This window comes from Aquarana catesbeiana, linkage group LG04 (assembly GCF_042186555.1).
Source record: "Aquarana catesbeiana isolate 2022-GZ linkage group LG04, ASM4218655v1, whole genome shotgun sequence".
NCBI classification, from domain to species: Eukaryota; Metazoa; Chordata; class Amphibia; order Anura; family Ranidae; genus Aquarana; species Aquarana catesbeiana.
The window spans coordinates 126983014-127009216 of record NC_133327.1 but is presented as its reverse complement, the minus strand read 5'-3'; the positions used below and the strand labels follow the sequence as shown (position 1 = coordinate 127009216).

Here is a 26203-nt window from a genome sequence, read left to right as displayed (position 1 = left end):
AGAGTATGTGGATAGCCCTCTAAATCAGTGTTTCTTAACTCCTGCCCTTAGGACCCACTAACAGGCCAGGGTTTGCAAGATGAAATACATCACAGGAGATATCATTTGCTGCTCAGTGATTGCAGTATTATAGTCTGCATCTCCAAGGTAATACTTAAAATCTGGCCTGTTAGTGGGTCCTGAGGAAAGGAGTTGAGAACCACTGCTCTAAATTATTGAGTTGATGTGTGTTCAGGTCAGCACACAAAGACATTTTAGATAATGATGTACTTCTAACCTTGTAGCAACAGTTTGGGCAAGGCTCTTTTTTGTTCCATTATGACTAGACCCCTGTGTACAAAGCAAGGGTCATTAAGACATGGTTTGATTAGTTTGATGTGAAGGGACTCAAGTGGCCTGCAGAGAATCTTGATCTCAACTCTCGTGAACACCTTTGAGATGAATTGCATGCCAAGTCTTCTTGTTTGATGCCAGTACCTGACCTCACAAATGTTTTTTTTTTTGGTTAAATAGGTACAAATTCACACAGACACACCCAAACACATTGTGGAAAGCATTGCATTGTTATATCTGCAAAAGAGGGAGGGGAACAAATTCATATACTGTAAATGCCCAGGGTTTTGGAATGGGTTTCCCAACAAGCCTATATAGGTGTGATGGTTAGGTGCCCAAAAACCTTTGGCCATATTGTTTATGAGTTCATATTGAAAAAATATATATCAAGGATTCCCCAATAACTGTAATTGAAAAGGATTGTGGTTATGTATGGACTTAAACCCAAAACAAAGAAGTTATTCAAGAAAATGTTGCAAAGATGAATGTTAGTTCAGAGTTCATGAATTTTCGTAATTCTGCATCTTTGATTTCCAAATTGAAAAAAACTGGATTCCTTTTCTTGTGCATATTAATGTAAAAATATGTTTAAGTGTACTAAATATAGCCCGTTCCAATGCCCCACAATTGAAGAAAAAGTTGAAACTCGTAACACCATATAAATGAGCCTCTTACCAGATCCAGTGGACCATTAGATCAGTGTTTCTCAACTCCAGTCCTCAAGGCGCCCCAACAGGTCATGTTTTTAGGCTTTCCGTTATTATGCACAGGTGATTTGATCAGTTTCACTGACTTAGTAATTACCACAGCCATTTCATCTGAGGGAAATCCTGAAAACATGACCTGTTGGGGCGCCTTGAGGACTGGAGTTGAGAAACACTGCATTAGATAAATGGTCAAAAGCGCTTGTTAAATCCCTTTAAACAGGATGATCCAGGCATGTATCCAATCAGGATTGCTCTGTCAGCATAAAGGATATGATGGAAGATAAAAATGTATTTTTTGGGTGAAAACTCTCTGCCAGGAATCAAGCATGAAAACCTCAGACTATCAAGTCTTTCAGGCTGAATCCAGATCTCTTCTCTGTAGACAGCAAAACTGTCTACAGCCATTATACTAGACAACAACATTGTCTGTTTATTGTTACCATACTTTTTAGTCCTGTAAGCCCAACTAAATAAATTTCCCCTAAGCTCCTAGTACCTAAAACATGTTAGGATGACAGCACTGTGTAGTACAATAAAATAGAGTGCAGGAATGAGATAAATGTCTTTGCACCTGAGTGTAATAAAAGGTCTACTAGCGCAACAAGATGCTCAGATTTTTTTCTAGGGGTAAAGCTTTGGCATTCATTGTCTACAGATTGCAACTTTTTAACACCAGTTCAAGATTTCCTGAGCCTGTTCATGGATTTGGAGCATTTTCCTTGCATACAGATTCTGTTATCATTAATCTTTTCTGTATATGTTGACAGACTTGCAAAAATGCTTAAAGGAGCGTCAACAAGCTCTGGCAAAGAAGATGATTGGTCATTATATTCCACAATGTGATGAAAAGGGCAATTACCAACCACAGCAGTGCCATGGCAGCACTGGGCACTGCTGGTGTGTTAACGCAATGGGTGAAAAGATTTCTGGAACAAATACTCCACCTGGACAAACACGAGCTACATGTGAAAGGCATGGTAAGACACGGTTCTACAAGTTTGTCTGCATATTCAACAATACACCAATAACGCAATAGTCATGGGGCTATATGTGTGCCATAACACCACCCCGCTGATAGCTGGGGGGTGCAGTAATCACTCGATTATCCACACTGGGCATACCTAACAGCCATCTGCTGTTAGCAGAGCTCCCGACCAATGCAAACGCCCACTCTCCATTCCTCTGCATATGTGTGCCAAAACACCACCCCATTAATAACTGGGGACTCGGTGACCACTCCAGCCATCCTGGAAGACTTCTAGATGCCACAGGATGCGCCTCACATCCCCATAACTGTTCCCACACGAGATCTGGCCACCGACACTTCCAAAGGGTAGGAAGACTTCAAACAAAATGGGCCCTTTTGAGTGAGGAGGATAAAAAAAAAAAAAAAAGGAAGAAGAAGAACATGGCCTCTGGCTCAGCCTCAAAATTTATGGAAATTGGGTCCTATGGGGTAGGAGTGAGGGTGGAGCTACCCAAATGTATGCTGCCCTGGTGTCGGGAAAAAAGTTTATACACTCTCTATGACAATATAAATTATATATATATATATATATATATATATATAAATTATTTTAGGATTATTAGAATTTATTGAATAAAAAATAGTAAACTTATGACATGACAATGTTATCCCTTAGGCTTCATGTACACAGGACATTTGAAAACTTCTTCTGGACGCTGGAACTTGACAGCTAGTAACCGGCATTTAAAAACCATCAGCTTTTCCACTTTGACAAGCTGCGTTTATCAGTGTTCATGAGCGTTTTAGTTTAGAAGCGTTTTTCCACATAACAGATTGTACTGATCAGTTTACCCCTCCCAAATGCCTACAGTGCAAGAAAAATCTCTCTCTCTGCGTTTGCACTTTTGTAGAAGCATTTAGTGTTTTAAATGCCAATAAACTTCTGTCCTGAACGCAATATTTGCTTTAAAAAAAAATGCCACTAAACTGCCTCTAAACGACTATAAACTACTTACTGTACATGTACAGATAAGATAACAGAGGAGAGTTCAGGGGCTGCTGAAAAAAAAAAACACCCAACTGCCCCTAAACGTCCATTTATCAGCAGCAGTGTACAGGAGGCCTAAAAATGCATGCTCACAATCTCACAAACCATTGGAATTTGCATGGCCTCAAAGGCTGCATTCACACTTGAGCTGAGCGCCTTTGGTTGTATTTATAGGTTTTGTTTTTTTTTTTAGTGTCTGTGCAGGCATTTTTCACTGTTTTTGCTTGAGTGTTGAGTGTACTTTATTTTTTGGCCAATGAAGAAAAACACTTGATGTACATGTTCTTGCAGAGTTTTGTGCACTTTTGTTCATTCCCATTAAAGTCTACTGGAGCCAAAAACACTTGAAGCTTGGAGCTCATAAGAAGCTCATGTACTTTTTTGAGCTACAAGCTTCAAGTGACTGTATGCTCAGGTGTGAACAGACATATTCAAAAGAGTTTGATGTTGAGTATTTTGGAACTTTAAGCTACAAAATGTTCAGGTGTAAAGGGTTAAGTGGAACTAAACTCTCACAAAAGAATACTCAGTTTAATAAAGTACTGAGTAAAATTGTATTACATTTTTTATTTTTTAGCTAATGAAAAGTTAATTACTAGGAATTAAAATGGATGAGGGCACACTCTAGACGTGGTTGTAAATCACAATTTTTCGATGGTAACTACAGTAGAACATCTTAGTACAATGCGCATTGGCATCACTGTTTGTAATCAAGTTCAACGGTACACAAAAAAGGGTGACGATACTGAAGCTAAACTGAATAAGCCTTGTCGCTAGCAAAAGAAATGGCTGTGGATACACTTCATTTAATTCAAATCAGAGCATGTTCAAAAAAGAATGAGTTTTTTACCATTACATACAAAGATGGGTGCACAATGGATTTAGGTGGTTGGGTTTAGATACACTTTAATACATTTTCATAGCAATATAGCAGTGTCATTGTCACACTGCTACTGTTTCTGGACATTTAAACACTTATGAATGTGATCTTGGTAATCTCTGTTCTTTCCTGCTTATGCTACAGAATTGCCAAAATGCTTGAAGGAACGCCAGGTAGCTCTGGGAGGAGACGAGAAAGTGTTAGGTCGTTTTGTTCCTCAGTGTGATGAAAAGGGCAATTATGAACCACAACAGTTCCATGGCAGCACTGGGTACAGCTGGTGTGTTAATGCAATCGGTGAAGAGATTGCTGGAACAAAAACTCCACCTGGAAAAATACCAGCTACATGTCAAAAACACGGTAATACTCAGTTTTACAACTTCTCTGCGTATCCCTGTCATAAATATACTTATTTACATTATCATTTTGATCAACTTGGGAGAGGTGTTTGGTTAGTGTGGGCTTAGAAAAGCAAGATATTGCCTTGCAGGCAAGATTGGAAATATACTTCACTCTTCCCTAGGCCAAGTTTTTCTGCTGCCTCCCTCCTACCCATGTGGTCTCTTTACCCTTATGCCCTGCACACACGATCGGACATTCCGACAACAAAATCCATCGTTTTTTTCAGACGGATGTTGGCTCAAACTTGTCTTGCATACACACGGTCACACAAAGTTGTCGAAAAATCCGATCGTTCTGAACGCGGTGACGTAAAACACGTATGTCAGGACTATAAACAGGGCAGTAGCCAATAGCTTTTGTCTCTTAATTTATTCTGAGCATGCATGGCACTTTATGCGTCGGATTTGTGTACACACGATCAAAATTTAACCGATCGGATTTTGTTGTCGGAAAATTTTATAGCCTGCTCTCAAAGTTTGTGTGTCAGAAATTCCGACGGAAAAAGTCAGATGGAGCCCACATACGATCGGAATTTCCGACAACACAATCCGATCGCACTTTTTCTGTCCGACCGTGTGTACAGGGCATTAGAATCACAAGATCAGAAGCTACATTAGGCATACCAGTGCTGAGGGTTGGATAGGATAAAGAAAAAAACAGTTACCCAATTCTTTATCACTACACTATCACCCTATTCCGGTAGTAGCATGGTTCTAGGTGTAGGAGTCCAATCAATAAAAAGTGTTTGGGCTTCTGAAATTACAGTAGCTCAGGTAAATGCAGGTTAAAATTGTGCAGGCATTTTGTAGACGCACAACAAAGTTCTGCCTCTAAAGCATTCATTTCATATTGAGAAATGCAGTGCAAGATGAGAGTTTCACTGACTGCCACGGGATAAAAATGAGGGGGTTTTCACTTAATTGGGTATCATGGAAAAACAAATCATATTAATTCTACAACTTTATCATGCCCTCAGATTATCTTTTTTGTGGATGGACAATGCTGTTTTCTAGCCCTTAGATTGGTCATTTACACATTATAAATTGGGGGTTAGGATTGTCTCAAACAAGGATTTGTGAGGAAGTATAGTCGTATTTTTTTCTTTTTAAATATACACATAAAAGAGGTCAGCTTGATGTAAAAGACCTTATGTGTTATATGTTTGTGCATATATTTTGCAATTGTACACTACTGTGCTCCCACCCCCATTCTATCTATCCTGTAAAAGGAAAATGTGTATACTTACCTATTCTTAAAGCAATCCAGTCTGGTTACATGACCGTCTCCCAGTGGCAGCTTTAGTGTAGAGGAGAGAAAGCCAACAACGGATGCCCCATAGTAAGCTTATGGGTGGCATCATCTCCCAGGCTCTGCAGCCATTGATGGCGACCTCTCCTCTTCAATGAGGGCGAGAGACCATCATCTCTTCAATGCTGGAGAGATCATGTATACCATACTGGATTCTGCTCTCAGAATAGGTAAGTATACACATCTTCCTTTCACAGGGTAGATAGAATAGTAGTTAGAAGGGGATGGGAACAGGTTTATACTTAGTTAGGAATTGGCTGGATTTCTACTTTAAGAATTAGTAAACCACTTTGAGTTGTATTCCATTAATCATAGCTTTATTATATTCTGTAGATTTGGTTACTACATGTCATTACGCAGTTGCTATGGTGAAAAAGTCCAGCGCGTTCCAGTTTAATCAGCTGAAAGGCAAGAGGTCCTGTCACTCAGGTGTATCAAAGACAGATGGCTGGAAAGCTCTTGTGACTGTTCTTGTTGAAAAGAAGTTGTTGTCCTGGGATGGACCTGCCAAAGAATCCATTCAACGAGGTATAAAAAAAACTTACATCTAGTGTATAAAGTGCCAGTGGCTAAAGAATGGTAGAGTGAAGCTGAGATCAATATGTAGCTCTGATGAAACATCCATGAAATGCCCATTGTCTAAGGAATTGGTAAGTCTCTGCTTTTATTACAAGCAGAGTGATTCTCTTTCAGAATATTAGCTTTGAGCATGTGTTTCATGGGTGCAGGATTAAAGAAAATGTAATGAGAGAAACATACAGTTGCAAGAAAAAAAAAAAAAAAGTATGTGTATCAGTACTTTGCCATAAAATGTGATCTGAGCCTCATCTAAGTCACAACAGTAGCCAAACAATGCACTTAAGCTGATAACACACCAAAATGTCTTTATTAAACATTCACAGTGCTCAAGGAAAAGGTACCAAAGAGTGAACCCATAGAAGGATGACTTAAACAAAAAATATTGGTGTCAGTAGTTTGCACATCTGGAGTCCAACTAATGAAATTAGTTTGGAGGTGTGCTTTAGAGCTACTTTGATTGATAAAAGGTACTCAAAAATGTTAAAATTGCTGTTCATAAGCAGCATCAGCTGATGTGAACCATTACTCGCAAAAAGGAACTCCCAGAAGACATACGCCCAAGAGCAGTTGATCTGCGTAAGGCTGGAAAGGGATACAAAGCAATCTTAAAGTGTTTAGGCATCCATCAGTTGAGAGACAAATTGTATGTTAATGGATACAGTTTAGTACTGTGGCTACTCTTGCTAGAAATGGGCACCCTGCCAAGATGACTCCTAAGGCACAAAGCAGAATCCTCAGTGAGGTAAAGAAGCACCTGTGGGTAATAGCTAATGGCTTTTAGAAAGCACTGGAACTCAAATATCCCTATTCATGAGTTTACCATACATAAGTCTTTGAACAGGGAGGGTGTCCATGGCATAACACCATGGAGGAAGCCGCTGCTCTCCAAAAAACACATTGCTGCATGCCTGAAGTTTGCCAAAGAGCGCCTTGGCAAACTACGGTGCTACTGGGGAAATGTTTTGTGGACTAATGAAAAATGTCAATTGTTCGAGAAGAATAATCAGTGCTATACTGTATATGATGCAAAAAGGGCACAGCTTACCAACATTAAAATATCATCCCAACGGTCAAGTATGGTAGCGGTAATATCATGATTTTGGATTGCTTCACTGGCTCAGGGCCTGGATCGCTTTCCATCATCAAGGGCAAAATTAATTTCCAAGTTTACCAAAATATCCTACAGGATAATGTCAGTGTAGCTGTCCGCCAGCTGAAGCTTAGCAGAAGTTGGATGATGCAGCAGGACAATGCCCTAAGCATCAAAATAAATTCACCACATTCTTCAGAAAATGAATGGCTTCAGAAAATGAAAATGTGCCTTTTGGAGTGGCCCAGTCAAAGCTCAGACCTGAATCCCATAGAGATGCTCAAAAAAGCTGTTCACATCAGGCATCCTGCAAATGTGCCTGAGCCGAAGCAGTTTGTATGGAAGAATGATCAAAAATTCGTCCTGAAGAGTGTGCAGGTCTGTTCCAGGGCTATCAAAAGCACTTGCTTGAACTTATTGCTGCCAAAGGAGGTTTGCCCAGCTATTAACTCCAAGTTCCACTTACTTTTTCCTCCATCACTGCGAATGTTTAATGGGTGTGTTTATTAAAGACACAAGAAATTCGACATGTTTTTACCTTTTACACCCCCCCCTTCATGACCAGGTCATTTTTTTGCGATAAGGCACTGCTTTAACTGACAATTGCACGGTCGTGTGACACTGTACCCAGATAAAATGTATGTCCTTTTTTCCCCCACAAATAGAGATTTTTGGTGCTATTTGCTCTGCGGTTTATTAGTTTTTACGCTATAAACAAAAAAGACCGTCAATTTTGAAAAGAACAATATTTCTTACCTTCTCCTATAAAAAAAATGTAAAAAATCTAAATTCTTCATAAATTTAGGCCAATATGTATTCTGCTACATGTTTTTGGTAAAAAAAAATCCATTAAGCGTATATTGATTGGTGTGCGCAAAAGTTACAGTGTCTACAAACTATGGGATAGATTTATGGAATTTTTATTTTATATATTTTTTTTTACTAGTAATGCTGGTGATCAGCGACTTGTAGCACGACTGCGATATTGTGACAGACAAATCGGACACTAAGTGACACTTTTTGGGACCCAGTGATACTAATACAGTGATCAATGCTAAAAATATGCACTGTCACTGTACGAATGACACTGGCAGTGAAGGGCTTAACATCAAGGATGATCAATGGGTTAAATCTGTTCCTAGGGAGTGCTTTCTAACTGTGTGGGGGGTTCTTGTACTATGGGAAGGCAAAGATCTGTGTTCCTGCTTAGCAGAAACACAGGATCTCAACCTTCCCTTGTTACAGAATGGGTATCTGCCTTGTTTACATAGGTAGATTGCCCTTCTGCCTGTCTCCCGAATGATGCTGATTGGCTCCCGCTGTGATTGGGCAAGCGGTTAAGCACATTGTGTTTGTTTATTTTTGTGCCTTAGATGAGGATATGTTCACAATTTTATGACAAATTACTGGAGAAAACATGTTAATTCCAAGGATTTCACATACTTTTTAATCAACACCGTATGAGCTGTCATTACTGGCCTTCTTCTGAAAATGCTAGTTGCTTGTTTATATTTGGCTTCAATACTTTCTAAGGCTGGGTTCACACTGGTGCGACACGACAGCCGTCCTACTTTGGATCCGACTTTGCCCTGCGACATGAAGCCGGCATGTGTCCGACTTTCAATGAACGGGGATCCGACTTGGATCCCCGCCAATGCCGGCACTGTGTTTGGTATGAATCTTTAGGGGGGAACTCCGCGCCAAATTTTAAATAAAAAACCGGCATGGGTTCCCCCTCCAGAGGCATACCAGGCCCTTGGGTCTGGTATGGACCTTGAGGAGAACCCCCTACGCCGAAAAAACGGCGTGGGGGGTCGCCCCAATCCATACCAGACCCTTATCCGAGCACGCAGCCCGGCCGGACAGGAATGGGGGTGGGGACGAGCGAGCGCCCCCCCCCCTCCTGAACCGTACCAGGCCGCATGCCCTCAACATGGGGGGTGGTGCCTTGGGGGAGGGGGGCGCGCTGCGGCCCCCCCACCCCAAAGCACCTTGTCCCCATGTCGATGAGGACAAGGGCCTCTTCCCGACAACCCTGGCCGTTGGTTGTCGGGGTCTGCGGGCGGGGGGCTTATCGGAATCCGGGAGCCCCCTTTAATAAGGGAGCCCCCAGATCCCGGCCCCCCACCCTATGTGAATGAGTATGGGGTACAACGTACCCCTACCCATTCACCTAGGAAAAAAGTGTCAATTTAAAAAAAAAACACTACACAGATTTTTAAAGCATTTTATTAGACAGCTCCGGGGGTCTTCTTCCGACTTCGGGGGTCTCTCCGGTTCTTCTCCACGCTCTCCGGATCTTCTGCCGGGCTCCTCCGCTCTCTTCTGCTCTTTTGCCGCTCTTTTGCTAAAGCGGAGGAGCCCGGTCTTCAATCTTCTGCCTTCTGCCTTCTGCCTTCTGCCCTCTTCTCCTGATGTTGACACGACGCTCTCCGGGGCTAGAATGCTCTCTGTGCGCTCTGCTCTGACTTATATAGGCGGTGACCCCGCCCCCTTATGCCGTCACAGTCCCTGGGCATGCTGGGACTGTGACGTTTTAGGGGGCGTGGTCATCACCCGATGACCACGCCCCCTAAAACGTCACAGTCCCAGCATGCCCAGGGACTGTGACGGCATAAGGGGGCGGGGTCACCGCCTATATAAGTCAGAGCAGAGCGCACAGAGAGCATTCTAGCCCCGGAGAGCGTCGTGTCAACATCAGGAGAAGAGGGCAGAAGGCAGAAGGCAGAAGATTGAAGACCGGGCTCCTCCGCTTTAGCAAAAGAGCGGCAAAAGAGCAGAAGAGAGCGGAGGAGCCCGGCAGAAGATCCGGAGAGCGTGGAGAAGAACCGGAGAGACCCCCGAAGTCGGAAGAAGACCCCCGGAGCTGTCTAATAAAATGCTTTAAAAATCTGTGTAGTGTTTTTTTTTTAAATTGACACTTTTTTCCTAGGTGAATGGGTAGGGGTACGCTGTACCCCATACTCATTCACATAGGGTGGGGGGCCGGGATCTGGGGGCTCCCTTATTAAAGGGGGCTCCCGGATTCCGATAAGCCCCCCGCCCGCAGACCCCGACAACCAACGGCCAGGGTTGTCGGGAAGAGGCCCTTGTCCTCATCAACATGGGGACAAGGTGCTTTGGGGTGGGGGGCCGCAGCGCGCCCCCTCCCCCAAAGCACCAACCCCCCATGTTGAGGGCATGCGGCCTGGTACGGCTCAGGAGGGGGGGGGGGCGCTCGCTCGTCCCCACCCCCATTCCTGTCCGGCCGGGCTGCGTGCTCGGATAAGGGTCTGGTATGGATTGGGGGGGACCCCCACGCCGTTTTTATCGGCGTAGGGGGTTCCCCTCAAGGTCCATACCAGACCCAAGGGCCTGGTATGCTCTTGGAGGGGGAACCCATGCCGGTTTTTTATTTAAAATTTGGCGCGGAGTTCCCCCTCAAGAACATCTGAGCACAAGTCGCGTGCCAAAGTCGGATCATGCAAGACGGCAATCCGACTTTGATCCGACTTCAATGATAGTCAATAGACTGAAGTAGGATCAAAGTCGGACCAAAGTAGTACAGGGAGCATTTCTAAAGTCGGAACGACTTGTGTCGGACCAGTTAGGACGGCTCCCATAGGGAAACATTAAATTTCACACGTCATGCGACATGAGCTCCCAATGTCGGAGCGTTTGTCGGACCAGTGTGAACCCAGCCTCAATCACTGATATGGAACGTAACAAGTTGCATTAGTGTGAAGTCAGAACCTCCAATCTGCATACTTTTTCCAGGTCAGGGACACAGTGTTTAAAGTGGTTGTAAAGTCAGTGAATAACATTACTGCCAGCCCCTCCGTTATAACAAGGTATAATGCACAGTGTCAATGTTTTTTAAAAATGATGCTGACTATTTCAGAGCACCACTATGCAGTCTCGTGACCGCCTGCCGCTCTCCTTCTGCGATCTAAGGGCTACAGCGGGATGGGCTGAGATTCCCCTCTGACGTCAGATGGGAGGTCACATGACCATTGTGCTGCCTGGTCAGCCCTTCCCGCTGTAGTCCTTAATCACTTCAGCCCCGGAAGGATTTACCCCCTTCCTGACCAGAGCATTTTTTGCGATACGGCACTGTGTCGCTTTAACTGACAATTGCACAGTTGTACGACGTTGCACCCAAACAAAATTGACGTCCTTTTTTTCCCACAAATAGAGCTTTCTTTTGGTGGTATTTGATCACCTCTGCGGGAAGGGGTTAAACACCAGGGGGCGATCAAGAAGAAGTGTGTCCTAGGGAGGTGTTCTAACTGTGGGAGGATGGGCTTCCACCGACATAACAGCGATCACTGCTCCCGATGACAGGGAGCAGTAGATCCCCGTCACTAGGCAGAATGGGGAAATGCCTTGTTTACAAGGGCATCTCCCCGTTCACCCGCTTCGTGACACGATCACGGGCCCCCGGCAGACAGAGTCCGGAGCACGCGGTGGGTGCGTGCCCACAATGCCGCGATTTAAAGGGGACGTACCTGTACGCCCATTTGCCCAGCCGTGCCATTGTGCTGACGTACATCATCGTGCGCTGGTCAGCTAGTGGTTAAATCGCGGGGGAGGGAGGTAGGAGGTCACATGACAACACAGCGGGGCTCTGAAAAAACGTATTTAGCGGCATCATTTTTTAAAAACATTGACTTGTGGGGTTGATTTACTAAAGGCAAATCCACTTTGCACTACAAGTGCACTTGGAAGTGCAGTCGCTGTAGATCTGAGGGGTAGATCTGAAATGAATGGAAGCTCTGCTGATGATCATCCAATCATGTACAAACAAAAATGCTGTTTTTTTTTCCTTGCATGCCCCCCCTCAGATCTACAGCTACTGCACTTCCAAGTGTACCTCCAAGTGTCCAACAGTGTTTTTATCGATGCACCTTCCTGTTCTTGTGACATCAGCAACCCTTATTTCTTGTACAAGCATCACAGGGACAGGAAGTGAAGAAAATTCTTCCCAAAGTCTCCAAAGACAGAAATAAAAACTTGACTATTTTTAACAATTTCCCACTTTACCCAAAACTAAAAAAAAAAAAAAAAAATAGCATCTGGACTTCCATCTAGCCTGGGCACTCCATCAGCGCTTCACACGGTCCTAGCCACATTCACATGGAACTGTATAGCGCAGTGTTTCTCAACTCCAGTCCTCAAGGCACCCCAACAGGTCATGTTTTCAGGCTCACCATTATTTTGCACAGGTGATTTGATCAGTTTCACTGCTTTAGTAATTACCACAGCCGTTTCATCTGAGGGAAATCCTGAAAACATGACCTGTTGGGGCGCCTTGAGGACTGGAGTTGAGAAACACTGGTATAGCGGCTAGGTCCAGTAGGAATACCTGCTCACTTTACTAGGAGTCTCTTTGAAGGTCCATTTTCCTGCCACCTTGCTCCTTTTGTTACTATATTAATTCTCCTTGGTGGTTACTGAGAGGGACCTTGCTTGGGGACTTCTGAATTCCAGTGTTACATCTCACCAGGAATTGGTAACCACGGCTATGGAACTGTTGCCTGGTTGGTGAGAGCTTTGTACTTAAGTTCCTTTATTTTATTAGAGTATCTCAGAGAGCGTGATGGCTGACATTCTGGGGCATTCATAAAATGTTCCCCATCAGGCCTTGCCCCACCAGTGACATTAAATTTCCCAAATATGGGCATTGCTAATTCTTTAAGAATTTGTCGCTGCCATAGTGACAGGTTCTTAAAGTGACGGTAGTAAGAACTACCTCAATTTGTCACACGTGTTTGTAATTTTATTGACACTGGCACAAACACGTGTCTGAATTTGTTGTTCTTAAAGTAGCGACAAATCTGTTGTTGAATTTTTTCATTCCCTTGATTGTTGTTAGCCCTGCATGAAGCACTGTTCCTATTCCTCAGACATTTACCTGTATTAACAAGTTGTTAGCTAAATTAAACTATGATAAAAAAGGACCATACTTATAACTTAACAAACTCACAACATAAAACATACATTTCATTGTATTATTTTGTTCACCTTCCTCTGGTTCAGACTGTTAATTAACTTACTTTCATTCAGCCATGTCAAAGTTCTTCTCAGTCAGCTGTATCCCTGGAGCAACCCAAACCAACCTCTGCAAGCAATGTAAGGGAGAGGAAGGGAAGAACTGTAAGAACAGCCATGATGAGCCATACTATGGCAACTATGGAGCATTCAGGTAAGTACAAACAGCCCAAACATCCCACTTATCAGCTTACATTTGTTCTTCCAAAGCAAATACGTAGCCTTGATTGGAGTATTCTAATTAGCTGCACTGACTTTTTGAAAATATACATTGGTCAGTAGTAAACACAACCAGATAACTCTTGAACGAAAAAAAACACGAAAATCCTTTTTTGCTTCTATGTTTATGGCTTCTGGGAGTTGATTTTTATGACTTCTGTTGAGTCTTATGCCTGGTACACACTACAAGTTTTTTGCAGAAAAAACTGACAGCTTCGGTTGGAGCCGCTGTACCAACTATGCAAAGCTATTACATCAATCACCCCCGCTGAGATGTTGCTGTCCCCCCTGAGATGTTGCTGTCCCCCCCACCAGAACTCTCTGATCAACGCTCTCCGCCATTGGCTGAGAGCGCTGATCAAGAGTCAGTTGGCGGCTGATTTTCCAGCATGCTTGCCCGACAGTAGCCAGACAAATGGCCAGCTTCTGTAGGACAGACAGACGCACGCACAGGCCAAATGTCGGCCAGTTTTCATTGAACCGGCCGATGTCTCCCAACATACAGCCCATGTGTATAGGGCTTAAGGCTAGCCATACATTAGCCAATATTCTTGTACAAGTTTCCTTTAGTTTTCCCAAAACCATATATAACCAATATGAGGTCAGACCTAAACACTTTCAATTTGTATGCAATCAGGCAGGCCCTTGCACAACATAGTGGAAAGTAAATCTAAAGAAAACTGTATAATGGGACACTTGACTGCATTGCTGGGAAAACACAGACCTGTACAGGGATGTAGAGGTATTGCGTGTATACCTGTGACGGCAGTCCATAGAAGCCTATTGTGATTTGCAAATGCATGGATAGAGCCACTATGTCCCTATACAACTTGAGGGTGTATGTGCGTGCAGGTCCCTAAACTCACCCTGTGTGTTACAGATCATCTGACCGGACCAGAGTGGAGTGAAAATAGATAAGTACACTATATTACCAAATGTATTGGGACACCTGCCTTTACACACACACACATTAACTTTAATTGCATCTTAGTCTGTAGGATTTAATATTGAGTTGGCCCACCCTTTGCAACTATAACAGCTTCAACTCTTCAAGGAAGGCTGTCCACAAGGTTTAGGAGCTTGTCTATGGGAATGTTTGACCACTCTTCCAGAAGTGCATTTTTTGAGGTCAAGCACTGATGTTGGATGAGAAGGCCTGGCTCGCAGTCTTTGCTCCAATTCATCCCAAAGGTGTTTTATCAGGTTGAGGTCAGGATTCTGTGCAGAGACTGGGATGCCATTAAAGTTCATGTGCGTGTAAAGGCAGGTGTCCCAGTACTTTTGGTAATATAGTGTATATGCATTTTTACACAGGTTGATTAGCATGGGTGTTAGTAGAGGAGAGATTTTTAAGACTAGTTAGGTGTAAGCTGTAATTCTACTTCAACACTTTAAATAATCTTTAGGCATTAATGCCAACATTGAAATAAGGACTTTGGGGTCTATTTAGAAATGTTTTCACTCAAAACTTTCACTGATGATTCACCAATTTTTCTAATTGGAGCCAACTGTACAATTTTACTACAAATATTGGGTTCACTTTATCTCATGTTACACTGTAGAAAATGATCTCCTAGGTGTATATTCTTTAAATAAATGAGTTACAGTATAATGTATCGAAGATGTAATATTTGCATATGTGTCTTTTCTAATTGCAGATGTTTGAAAGAAGATATGGGAGATGTAGCTTTTCTGAGAAGCACAGCTTTGTCAGGTAATTTAACAGCTCATTAGGAATTCCTGCATAGTTACATACACTATATTACCAAAAGTATTGGGATACCTGCCTTTACACGCACATGAACTTTAATGGCATCTCAGTCTTAGTCTGTAGGGTTCAATATTGAGTTGGCCCACCCTTTGCAGCTATAACAGCTTCAACTCTTCAGAGAAGGCTGTCCACAAAGTTTAGGAGCGTGTCTATGGGAATGTTTGACCATTCTTCCAGATGGCCCCTTCCTGTTCCAACATTACTGCGCACCAGACCAGTGCACAAAGCAAGGTCCATAAAGACATGGATGGGCGAGTTTGGGGTGGGGGAACTTAACTGGCCTGCGCAGAGTCCTGACCTCAACCTGATAGGACACCTTTGGGATGAATTAGAGAAGAGACTGAACCAGGCCTTCTCGTCTAACATCAGTGCCTGACCTCACAAATGCAATTCTGGAAGAATGGTCAAACATTTCCATAGACCCACTTCTAAAGCTTGTGGACAGCCTTTCCAGAAGAGTTGAAGCTGTTATAGGGTGGGCCAACCCAATATTGAACCCTACAGACTGAGACTGGGATGTCATTAAAGTTCAATAATTTGTAAAGTCAGGCGTCCCAATGTAGAGAAATATATATATATATATATATATATATATATATATATATATATATATACATATATACATACACACACACACACACACACACACAGCATCTCACAAAAGCGAGTACACCCTTCACACCTTTCATGACAACACTGAAGAAATGACACTTTGCTACAATGTAAAGTAGTGAGTGTACAGCTTGTATAACAGTGTAAATTTGCCGTCCCCTCAAAATAACTCAACACACAGCCATTAATGTCTAAACTGCTGGCAACAAAAGTGAGTAAACCCCTAAGTGAAAATGTTCAAATTGGGCCCAAAGTGTCAATATTTTGTGTGGCCACCATTATTTTCCAGCACTGCCTTAATCCTCTTGGGCATGGAGTTCACCAGAGAATCACAGGTTGCCACTGGAGTCCTCTTCCACTCCTCCATGACAACATCACGGAGCTGGTGGATGTTAGAGACCTTGCGCTCCTCCACCTTCCGTTTGATGATGCCCCACAGATGCTCAATAGGGTTTAGAGACATGCTTGGCCAGTCCATCACCTTTACCCTCAGCTTCTTTAGCAGAGCAGTGGTTGTCTTGGAGGTGTGTTTGGGGTCGTTATGTTGGAATACTGTCCTGCGGCCCAGTCTCCGAAGGGAGGGGATCATGCTCTGCTTCAGTATGTCACAGTACATGTTGGCATTCATGGTTTCTTCAATGAACTGTAGCTCCCCAGTGCTGGCAACACTCATGCAGCTCCAGACCATGACACTCCCACCACCATGCTTGACTGTAGGCAAGACACACTTGTCTTTGTACTCCGCACCTGGTTGCCGCCACACACGCTTGACACCATCTGAACCAAATAAGTTTATCTTAGTCTCATCAGACCACAGGAAATGGTTCCAGTAATCTGTGTCCTTAATCTGCTTGTCTTCAGCAAATTGCTTGCAGGCTTTCTTGTGCATCATCTTTAGAAGAGGCTTCCTTCTGGGATGACAGCCATGCAGACCCAATTTGATGAGGTGTACAGCGTATAGTCTGAGCACTGACAGGCTGACCCCTCACCCCTTCAACCTCTGCAGCAATGCTGGCAGCACTCATATGTCTATTTGCCAAAGACAACTCTGGATATGACGCTGAGCACATGCACTCCTCTCCTTTTGACAACCATGGAGAGGCCTGTTCTGAGTGGAACCTGTCCTAGTAAACCGCTGTATGGTCTTGGACACAGTGCTGCAGCTCAGTTTCAGGGTCTTGGCAATCTTCTTATAGCCTAGGCCATCTTTATGTAGAGCAACAATTCTTTTTTTCAGATCCTCAGAGTTCTTTGCTATGAGGTGCCATGTTGAACTTCCAGTGGCCAGTATGAGAAAGTGAGAGCGATAACACCAAATTTACCACATCTGCTCCCCATTCACACCTGAGACCTTGTAACACTAACGAGTCACATGACACTGGGGAGGGAAAATGGCCAATTGGGCCCAATTTGGACATTTTCATTTAGGGGTGTACTCACATTTGTTGCCAGTGGTTTAGACATTAATGGCTGTGCTGAGTTACAAGCTGTACACTCACTACTTTACATAGTAGCAAAGTGTCTTCAGTGTGAGATATGATAGAGATATAGATATATATATCTCTATGTGTGATAGGAGTCTTGTGATGAGTGATTAGGGGAGGAAATTGGACCCGAGTTGTATCGAGGTCAGAGTGAAAAGTATGCCTAAAAGGGGGCAAAAATAAGACCAGGTATAGTGTGAAAGAATTATTGTGGTGTGCCATACATCCAAACGCTTATTGCAACAGCCTGCTGACAGCCTGAGCCATCTCCACTTGTGGGTCGGGGATGTATCTGGAAAAGCAAGATGAAGGCCATCTGCCCAAGTATTTGATCACATGAGCTGGAACACCCTGACAGGAGGCAGCAGATGCTGCTCCAATGCAGAAGGAATGGCCAGAAATATTGTATGGGATTAAGGTGGCCTAAATTGCCAAAAGAATGCGTACATGGCTGATGGACTGAGTGGTAGTAAGGGGATGCACTGGGAATGGTAACAGCGGACAATCGAAAACACGACTGTTCTAGGCTTGTCCTCCGGCAGTGAATCCGGCACCGCCACTTGACACCACTGATTGTGAGTATTAAAATATTGAACATATTGATCTCATATAGACAGCAAGAGAGAAACTTTAAGATATTAGCAAGATGGTATAGATGTCCAGTGGATATGCACAGGATAAATTCAGACAATGAGGATGTGTGCTGGAGGTGTCGGGGGGCAAAGGGTACAATGTCACACATTTGGTTCTATTGGCCAAGGGTCCAGACTTTCTGGAAAAAAATATTTAGAGTGTATATGGCAGTGACAGGAATTAATTTACAGCCCAATATATTTATAACAGTACTATCAATGATCCCAGGATCAGTGAAAAACATAAAAAAGGCATTCTTAAGCATTTTTTAACAGCAGCACGCACAATCATAGCTAGGAAGTGGAAAAGGTGAATAGAGCCCTCCGTAGAAGAATGGGAGTGTTAAAATGGGTGAAATGCGTTCACTGGAAGAAAGGATGATGGTGGAAACAGGTCAAAAGAAACAGATCATAACTTCTTAGCAAGCTTGGGGAGAGTATAGGGCCTCATCGACATTATTGAGGGAACTTTAGCGTGATGGGGGTGGATAATAGGGGTTTTTTTTGGGGTAGGATTGTGTGTGTGTGTGGTGTATGATATGATATTAGAGTAATACGTATGAATGGCGAAATATTTTATTCTAAATCTGCAGTATATACAAATCAATATATAGGTCATAGGATAAGAGGTCAGTTAGGAATTTAAGATTGAATTAAGGATTTGAATATGAAATTAAGAATGGTATTTGTATGCCTCAGATAAAATATGAATTTGTATATGTGGTATAAAAAAAGTAAAATTGTTTAGTTAAATAAAGATAATAAAGAAATATTGAACATTGACATCATGCCCGACTTGGTGGGTCTTGTTGCAGTGCAGATGAAGCATGTAGTGGTCATCTTAAGAGGTTTTGTGTACAGAACGAAAAAATATTTTTTCTATTCTATTCCTTTCATTTCTATTCTATTCTATTCTATTCTCTTTGGAAATTGGAAAGCTATTCAAATTCGAAACGTATTTGAAAAATATTCTAAAATTATTTGAATTCGAATTTTCTTCGCATTTTGTTATTTCAGATTTGTTTAAATTTGGTACTATTCTAATCGGAAATTCGGATACATTTGAATTTCCAAATAACGAAAATTTGTCCAAATTTTAATTCGGAACGAAGCGAACCGCACATGTCTAACAGTAATTTGAAAAGCTCTGCTTTCCTAGCTGTGGCAGAGAAAGGAATGCTCCTACACTGTAATTCAGGATAGGAATAGTCTATGTATGTTCTGAGGGATGGGGCGCAGCCATGTTCCAACCCCCTAGCTGATGATGCCGGAATAGACGCAACTTCATCACTGTCCAACACGTGACATGACATGAGGTACACTGCCAGCTACAAAGTAAGCTAGAATTAGAACACAGTAACATGAGAGATGACACTGGTAAGCCAACCAGACAATACAGAGACAGGACAAAAAAAAAAAAAAAGTACAAAGAACAGGATACGAAAACGAAAAAGGGAAAAGTAATAATAGAGGAAGAAGGAAAATAAAAATAAAATAATTCACAAATCTAACTTTTGAGGAGGCGGTGCATGTGCGAGGCCTTTCATAAGAGCAAGGAGACCTATTTCAGGCTAACGATAGGCCGGCTAACCCGGCTCCCACGGGTCTAAATCGTGTCGACCCTATGTGTGGTCGAGACAACCTGCGGCGAACAGGTTACCTACAACAACCTCAGACCTAACACACACCTGATGTCGATATGAATGTTGCAAAATAGAAGAGTATGATGTATGAGGAAGGAATGAGGAGCTCGCCAACTGTGAGCAGTCTATGGATTCCTCAGAACGTACGAACCTGAACACGAAACAGGTAGTATGTGTAGTGCAACCATGCACCAACCTAGCAACCAAATCAGAAGGTATGGCTACGAAAGACAGAGACAGAGACAGAGACAGAGACACACACATGGCTTTTTTCTCAGACAATAGGTGCAGGAACTCCCCCTTTCCAAGTCACCCCTTTTCTCCGCCCCTACCCACTTCCCAGTACCGTCCCTTTTAGACAATATAGAACCAAGTATCATTTTGAGGTGTAATTTGTATGGAATTTGGTAATGATATCAATAAAAGCAGTAAAATAGATCCCCTGCAGCCAGCAACAATAGATCCCCCTAACAATGGACCAACCACAACAAAATTTCCCCGCCAGCAACAATAGACTCTCGGCAGCATCAACAGATCTCCGCACAGCCAGCATTAATAGTCTGTCTGGCTGCCATCCACAATAGACCCCTCCCCCAACAGTAAATCTCTTTCAGCAACAACCGACCCCCCCAGCAACATAGGGCCCCCCCAGCAACAATAGACCCCACCTTGCAAAAATAGATCCCCAGCAGTGAGCATGAATATCCTGCAGCACACCCCAGCTCCCCTTGCCATTCATTACATACAGTGAGTCCAAGAGGTGCCAGAACTGCATCCCCCCACGTTCCCGCTGAAAAAAAAGCCCTATCTATATATACACGCTGATGGTTTTCAGCGCAGGGAGGCATAGACCTCTCTGCAGTACTGAGAGGAGGGGAGCTGTTTTAACAACGTGGATTGATGGATAACAAATGACAGCATGCGGAGAGCTCGATAGCCATCCTGTCACTATGAAAAGACAAAACACAGACAAGTATGTGTGCGAGTATCAGGTGAACCCAACCACATAAAGCGAGGCTCAGCAGCCTGTGCAGGACAAGGAACACACAATAGAAGCGGACAGAGCCGCAATGAAAGAAATGGGTTAACCTCATGGACAGCCAGTGTTGGCCTGGAGACAGAGAGAGAGACAGAGACAGAGACAGAGAGAGAGACAGAGAGAGAGACAGAGAGAATTATAAAATTAATTTTTTACATCAAGTTCAATTTTGGCATGGTTTTGAATAATCAAATCCACTTGTCTTTTCAATCTATGGAAAAAAATATAAACACATAAATTAATGACAATAAAATAAAGAAAGAAATTTCACAGATACATGTTGATCAAATTGTGTATATATATATATATTTTTTTTAACACAAATATATATATCTATATACAGATATATAGATATATATAATTTTTTTTTTTTTTTTGGGGGGGGGGGGTCTGAGGGGTGAACACCCAGGTGGGAGACAGTTCAATCAAACTAAAGTGTGCTTTATTCAGCATAAAACCAAAAACAAACAAAAATGACAGGTTTGTCTTAAATACAGTTCCCACACACAGGTAAACCTCAGTTCATCAGCAGGCAAGCTTATATGGCTAACTTTCAATGCTCTAGCCAGAGCTAAAGTCTCTTTTACAGGCAGCTCACCCAGCAGGTCACAGTCCACTTGTGGAGCCTTCCAGACAGCATGCAGGTCTCTTCCTCACTGCTAGCAAAACAGCCCCACTCAAACTCTCAGACCAGCTGACTAATAACCAGGTCTGAAGGAAAAGTACCTGCCCTCTTCAGTTAACCCTCTTAAAACCCTGCCCCAGGCTGACTCTATACAATATATATATATATGATTGTTATTCTCTAGCAATTCCCATAGCCCTGTATATTCTGCTTCCTAAGCAAGACATCCAAAAGTGGGGGGGCGTGTCCGAACGGCGAGGTGAATGGACGCACTGCAGAGGAGCTCCGCTTAGCCCTCTGCAATCTACTGCCATCCGGCCCACACAAACAGAGTTTGCCCCAAAACCTGCCTCACAGCCACTGGGCACTAGATGAGTCCTTTCCTGGGGACATTTGAGTGGATTGACTTGTTTTTAGGCCGCGGCCGGCCTCACACCACAGATGCCGGCCGCCATCTTGTGGCCTACGAGACACACAGAATCCCCGGTCTCGAGTGCCGCGATCGGCGGCGCGGAGGGTGATCGGGTGGCCTGAGGCTGGGATCGCTGTATCCGGAGTGGACCGGACTGTGAGGGGACCCCAGACAAGGCAGAGGAAACAGGCCCTGGACACTTGCGGCCTACGGCAGGCCCGAGGCCTGTGAGGCCTCCAGCATCACCGCATTTTGGTGCCGCGACCGGAGGTAAGGGGGGCATATAATTCACCTCCACATACAGTGGCCACCCCCTGGGCATATCTGGCAAGTTCACAGCCAGCACGGACCCCTCACTGACCCCGGTAACTTTAGAGGCTTCCAGTGACGGCCGCCATCTTACCATCTTGCGGCCTAGTTTATAAGACGGGCCCGCACCCTCAGAAACTGTGCCCTAACTGGTCGGTGCTCTCCCCCTTGAACCCATACGGTGTTCCAGCTTTGCGCCCATACTAACAGGGTGACACCACTGCTCCCGCAGGCCTGCCTTTCCTCCCCAGCCCCCCTCATCTCCGTGGAGGATGGGTTTTGATGGAGAGAGACCGACTATGGATGGCTGAGGACCCGCGCCCCTGAGTCCCGTGCTATCCCGACAGCTACAGGCTATCTCCATAGCATAGCACACCCACATAATACATTGCGGCAGCTAGCTCACACTCCACGGAGCTTACTGACCCTCAACAAGGCTCCATACAGAGGTATCTACTTAGAACGGCGCCGATTGATCCCCGAACTCCCAAAGACAAGATGGCGCCCGGCCGTAACCCGGGGAAGACCAAGCTTCCCACTTCCACTCCAGCAGCAGCTTACACGGCAGAGGACAATAATCAGAAACTTCAGAATTCTAAGGGAGAGCCATCAGCCTCCTCCACGAGGTCAGTCAAACGCACCGGGGAATTCCAGTCAGTTACGCATCCCCTATCAGGAGAACCCATTAGAACGGAAGCTGCTGCCCTCCTCTCTGCCTTCAGAATGGATTTCGAATAATAGGGCAAGCAAAATGGAAGATTCCCTCCACGTGGAGCTGAACGCTCTGAGGCAACAAGTCACAGCTAATGAGGAAGCAGGATCGGTCTTAACCACTGCTCAAGATGACCACGAGGCACGTATAACAGCCCTTGAATCCTCATCCGCGACGCATCTACGGCGCCTACGCCACCAGCAACTCCGCATAGAAGACATCGAAAATCGCAGTCGCAGAAATAACATTAGACTGCAAGGCATACCGGAGGCAACATCTGGAGCAGAATTGAAACCCACTGTCATAACTATCCTCAGTAAAGCACTGGGAAGAGAGGCAGCATCACCAATTGAACTGGATCGTGTTCACAGGGTAGGAGGGCCAGGGGGGGTCCGAGATGGTCGTCCCCCGCGATGTCCTATGTCGGGTCCACTATTACACATTAAAAAGAAGAGATCATGCGAAAGGCATGAACTTGGGTTCTGTTGACTTCTTTGGTGCCCCTATTCACCTGTATCCTGACTTATCTTGCAACACGCTGTATATGCGTAGAGTGGTGTGTCCTCTACTTGACCTTATACAGCAAGCCGGAGCTACCTATACATGGGGTCACCCCTTCAGCATCAAGGTGCCACGGGGCGGCAGCAGGTTCACGCTCTCTGATCCAGATCAACTGCCCGACTTTTTCCTTTTTATTGAACAAGATCCGGTAGAAGTCTTGAACTGGTTAGACCCTCCAGAAGATAGATCAGGACAGTTGGGACTTCGTCCACTTCCACAGCGCCGTAGACGTCCTAGGTCTAGATCAGTTTCTTCCGGCCCAAGGATAAGAAGACCTACTTTTCCAGAAGATTAACTTAGCACTAAGACCTCCAGTGAGCCTGGTAGAAGATGTAGTGAATATAGGGATCGGATCAACTGGCTCTTTGCCTGCTCTTTGCCAATTTACTATTTAGCTGGGGTTCGGGTGAGAGCATAGATTGAAGTCACTCTTGTGCCTCTCACTATGAAGAGCGTCAGGTAATGCGAATGTATATCAATGCTATGTTTTTGTTTTTTTTTTTTCCTTTTTCTCTGTTGTTTTTCTAAAGATGCCTTGCATTGTCTCAGATTGATCCCTCTCACCCTTCCCTGATATTATATGCAGTGGGGGATGTGTGGCGGGGGTGGGGGATACCTCCCTGGGGGGGGTCTGGCACCCAGTTTTACTCAATCTCTGCTACAGGTCTAAGGGACGTTACACATGGAGCAGAGGATTGCCCCCTCGGGGAGGTCCCTCGCTCTCCCTACCCTCCACATACTCACATTATTGTTTTGGCGCAGTAACTTTCTTTATATGCAAGAGCTAATGTAATTGTTTTATGTATACCTCAGGGTTAACTATTTAAATCCAATGCACACACTTGGTTGACTGTTATCATTTGTTGTTGTTAAGCTGCCTTATGCCCCACACTCATTTTAAATATTAAGTGTGCCATACATACTGCTTGCATGCCTGGTTTGCTGTCGGGATCACGGCTCAGACCCATTCATCTCAACTTTTCCCCCGCAATAGGACAGGCACGGTTTGTGCCTAAAGCGTGAATTTTCACGCAGTGTTCTGCGTTAGCGAACATGTTGGTTTCCCAGACACATCTTTTTAGGTGTCTTTTCATTTATACCTTACTTCTTCCATTATCCTCACGCTCCTTCCATTTTTCTTCCTCCTCCCCCCCCCCCCTTTTTCTTTTTCTTTTTCTTCATCTCTTCTTTCTTCCTTTTTCTTTCCTTTTCTGCTCCCTATACCTTTCCTCCATATCTTAATACTTTCTCCCCTTTACAGTTTTTGGCACTCCAGCATGGCTCACACGGTGACATTGCGCCCACACCTGAAACTTTGTTCGTATAATGTAAACAGACTTAACATCGCGTCGAAACGTGGGCAAATTTTATATCAGATGCACAAAAGACAGGTCAGCATACTTTTGCTGCAGGAGACCCACTTCCATTCTGACTCCACCCCTTCCTGCTCCAATAGATATTTTAATAGATGGATTCACAGTACCAACCCGACACAAAAATCTAAAGGAGTATCTATTGCGTTTCATAAAACACTCCCTATTGAGTTGCTCGATCATATGGCGGACCCCCAAGGCAGGTATGTCTTTGTGAAAATTTCATTATGGGGGACTAAATTTACAATAGCCAACATATACTTGCCTAACACACACCAAGTCCCATCAGCCTTGCAATACTTAAAGATTTTGGCGGGTTTCACGGAGGGCAAGCTCATACTCGGAGGGGACTTCAATACTCCCCTGGATCCACTTTTGGACTCATCGACATCCCGTTCCTCTATATCCTTTCCAAAAATACGGGCCCTAAAACGTGCCATCTACAATATGCATCTCACTGACGTATGGCGAATACTGTATCCGGACTCACGAAACTACACACACTTCTCCAACGTTCACCAATCATACAGTCTTTTAGATTATTTTTTAATATAGCACGGCTGCTTGGATTGGTCCCCCAATTGTGAAATAGACCCTATGGTTTGGTCCGACCACTCACCTATATTCCTGACGCTTGCAATCCCTTCTACTCCAATAAAAGAATGGACATGGAGGTTAAATGACTCTCTCTTGACTGAACCAGGGTTTGATACACAGATAGCGGAGACGATATCAAACTTTTTCACAGACCACACATCTGATGACACCTCACCACCCAATAAAAGGGAAGCATTGAAGGCGGTATTACGGGGTAGGTTTATTCAAATGGGTGCCCGCATGAAAAAAGAACGCTCAGCTGCGATAGCTACGGCAGTACACACGCTTAGGACACTAGAAACTACTCATAAACGCTCCCCGACGGTGGAAGTGCTTGCGGAGGTTTCTTCCGCTCGCACTCAGCTTAGAGAGTTATATGAGGCATCAACCCGCACATTTGCGAACAAACTAGCCTTTCATCAATACAAATTTCGGGATAAATGTGGTAGATCCCTGGCTCGCACCCTTCATACCAAACAATCTAACACCTTTATACCCCACATACGGGACAGTTCTGGGAAAACTATCTCATCATCTTCTGAGATGGGACGGGTATTCCGGGACTTTTATCAATCCCTATATAATATACCTACAGCGAGCTCCATTGAACCTCCCTTTACTACAGCGGAAACACAAGCCTTATACATCGCGCAAACTGCACTACCCACTCTAGATAGCGAAACGATAGAGGACCTTGAGGCCCCGATTTCGGAAGACGAGGTTGCTCGCGCAATTGCTTTTACCCCATCTGGTAAAAGCCCGGGTCCTGATGGCTTTACTCCAAAATTCTACAAACAATTTGCTCCCCTCCTTACTCCCTTCTTAAAGAGGAGTTCCACCCAGGGGGGCCGTCAAAAAAAAAAAAAAAAT

The 26203-nt window shown here is 44.1% G+C and overlaps 1 protein-coding gene across 2 annotated transcripts in view; it reads left to right on the top strand.

The window, feature by feature from the left end:
- The window catches only part of LOC141139450 (saxiphilin), a 119218-nt gene that overhangs the window by 49995 nt on the left and 43020 nt on the right, over window positions 1-26203 (top strand). Inside the window, exons 4-8 of one of the 2 annotated variants that reach the window (XM_073625543.1) lie at window positions 1808-2017; window positions 4080-4295; window positions 5979-6173; window positions 13360-13498; window positions 15222-15277. In XM_073625543.1, the coding sequence (XP_073481644.1) occupies window positions 1808-2017; window positions 4080-4295; window positions 5979-6173; window positions 13360-13498; window positions 15222-15277 (816 nt within the window). The remainder of the gene's footprint in view (window positions 1-1807; window positions 2018-4079; window positions 4296-5978; window positions 6174-13359; window positions 13499-15221; window positions 15278-26203) is intronic. The other variant, XM_073625544.1, reaches the window with a different exon arrangement.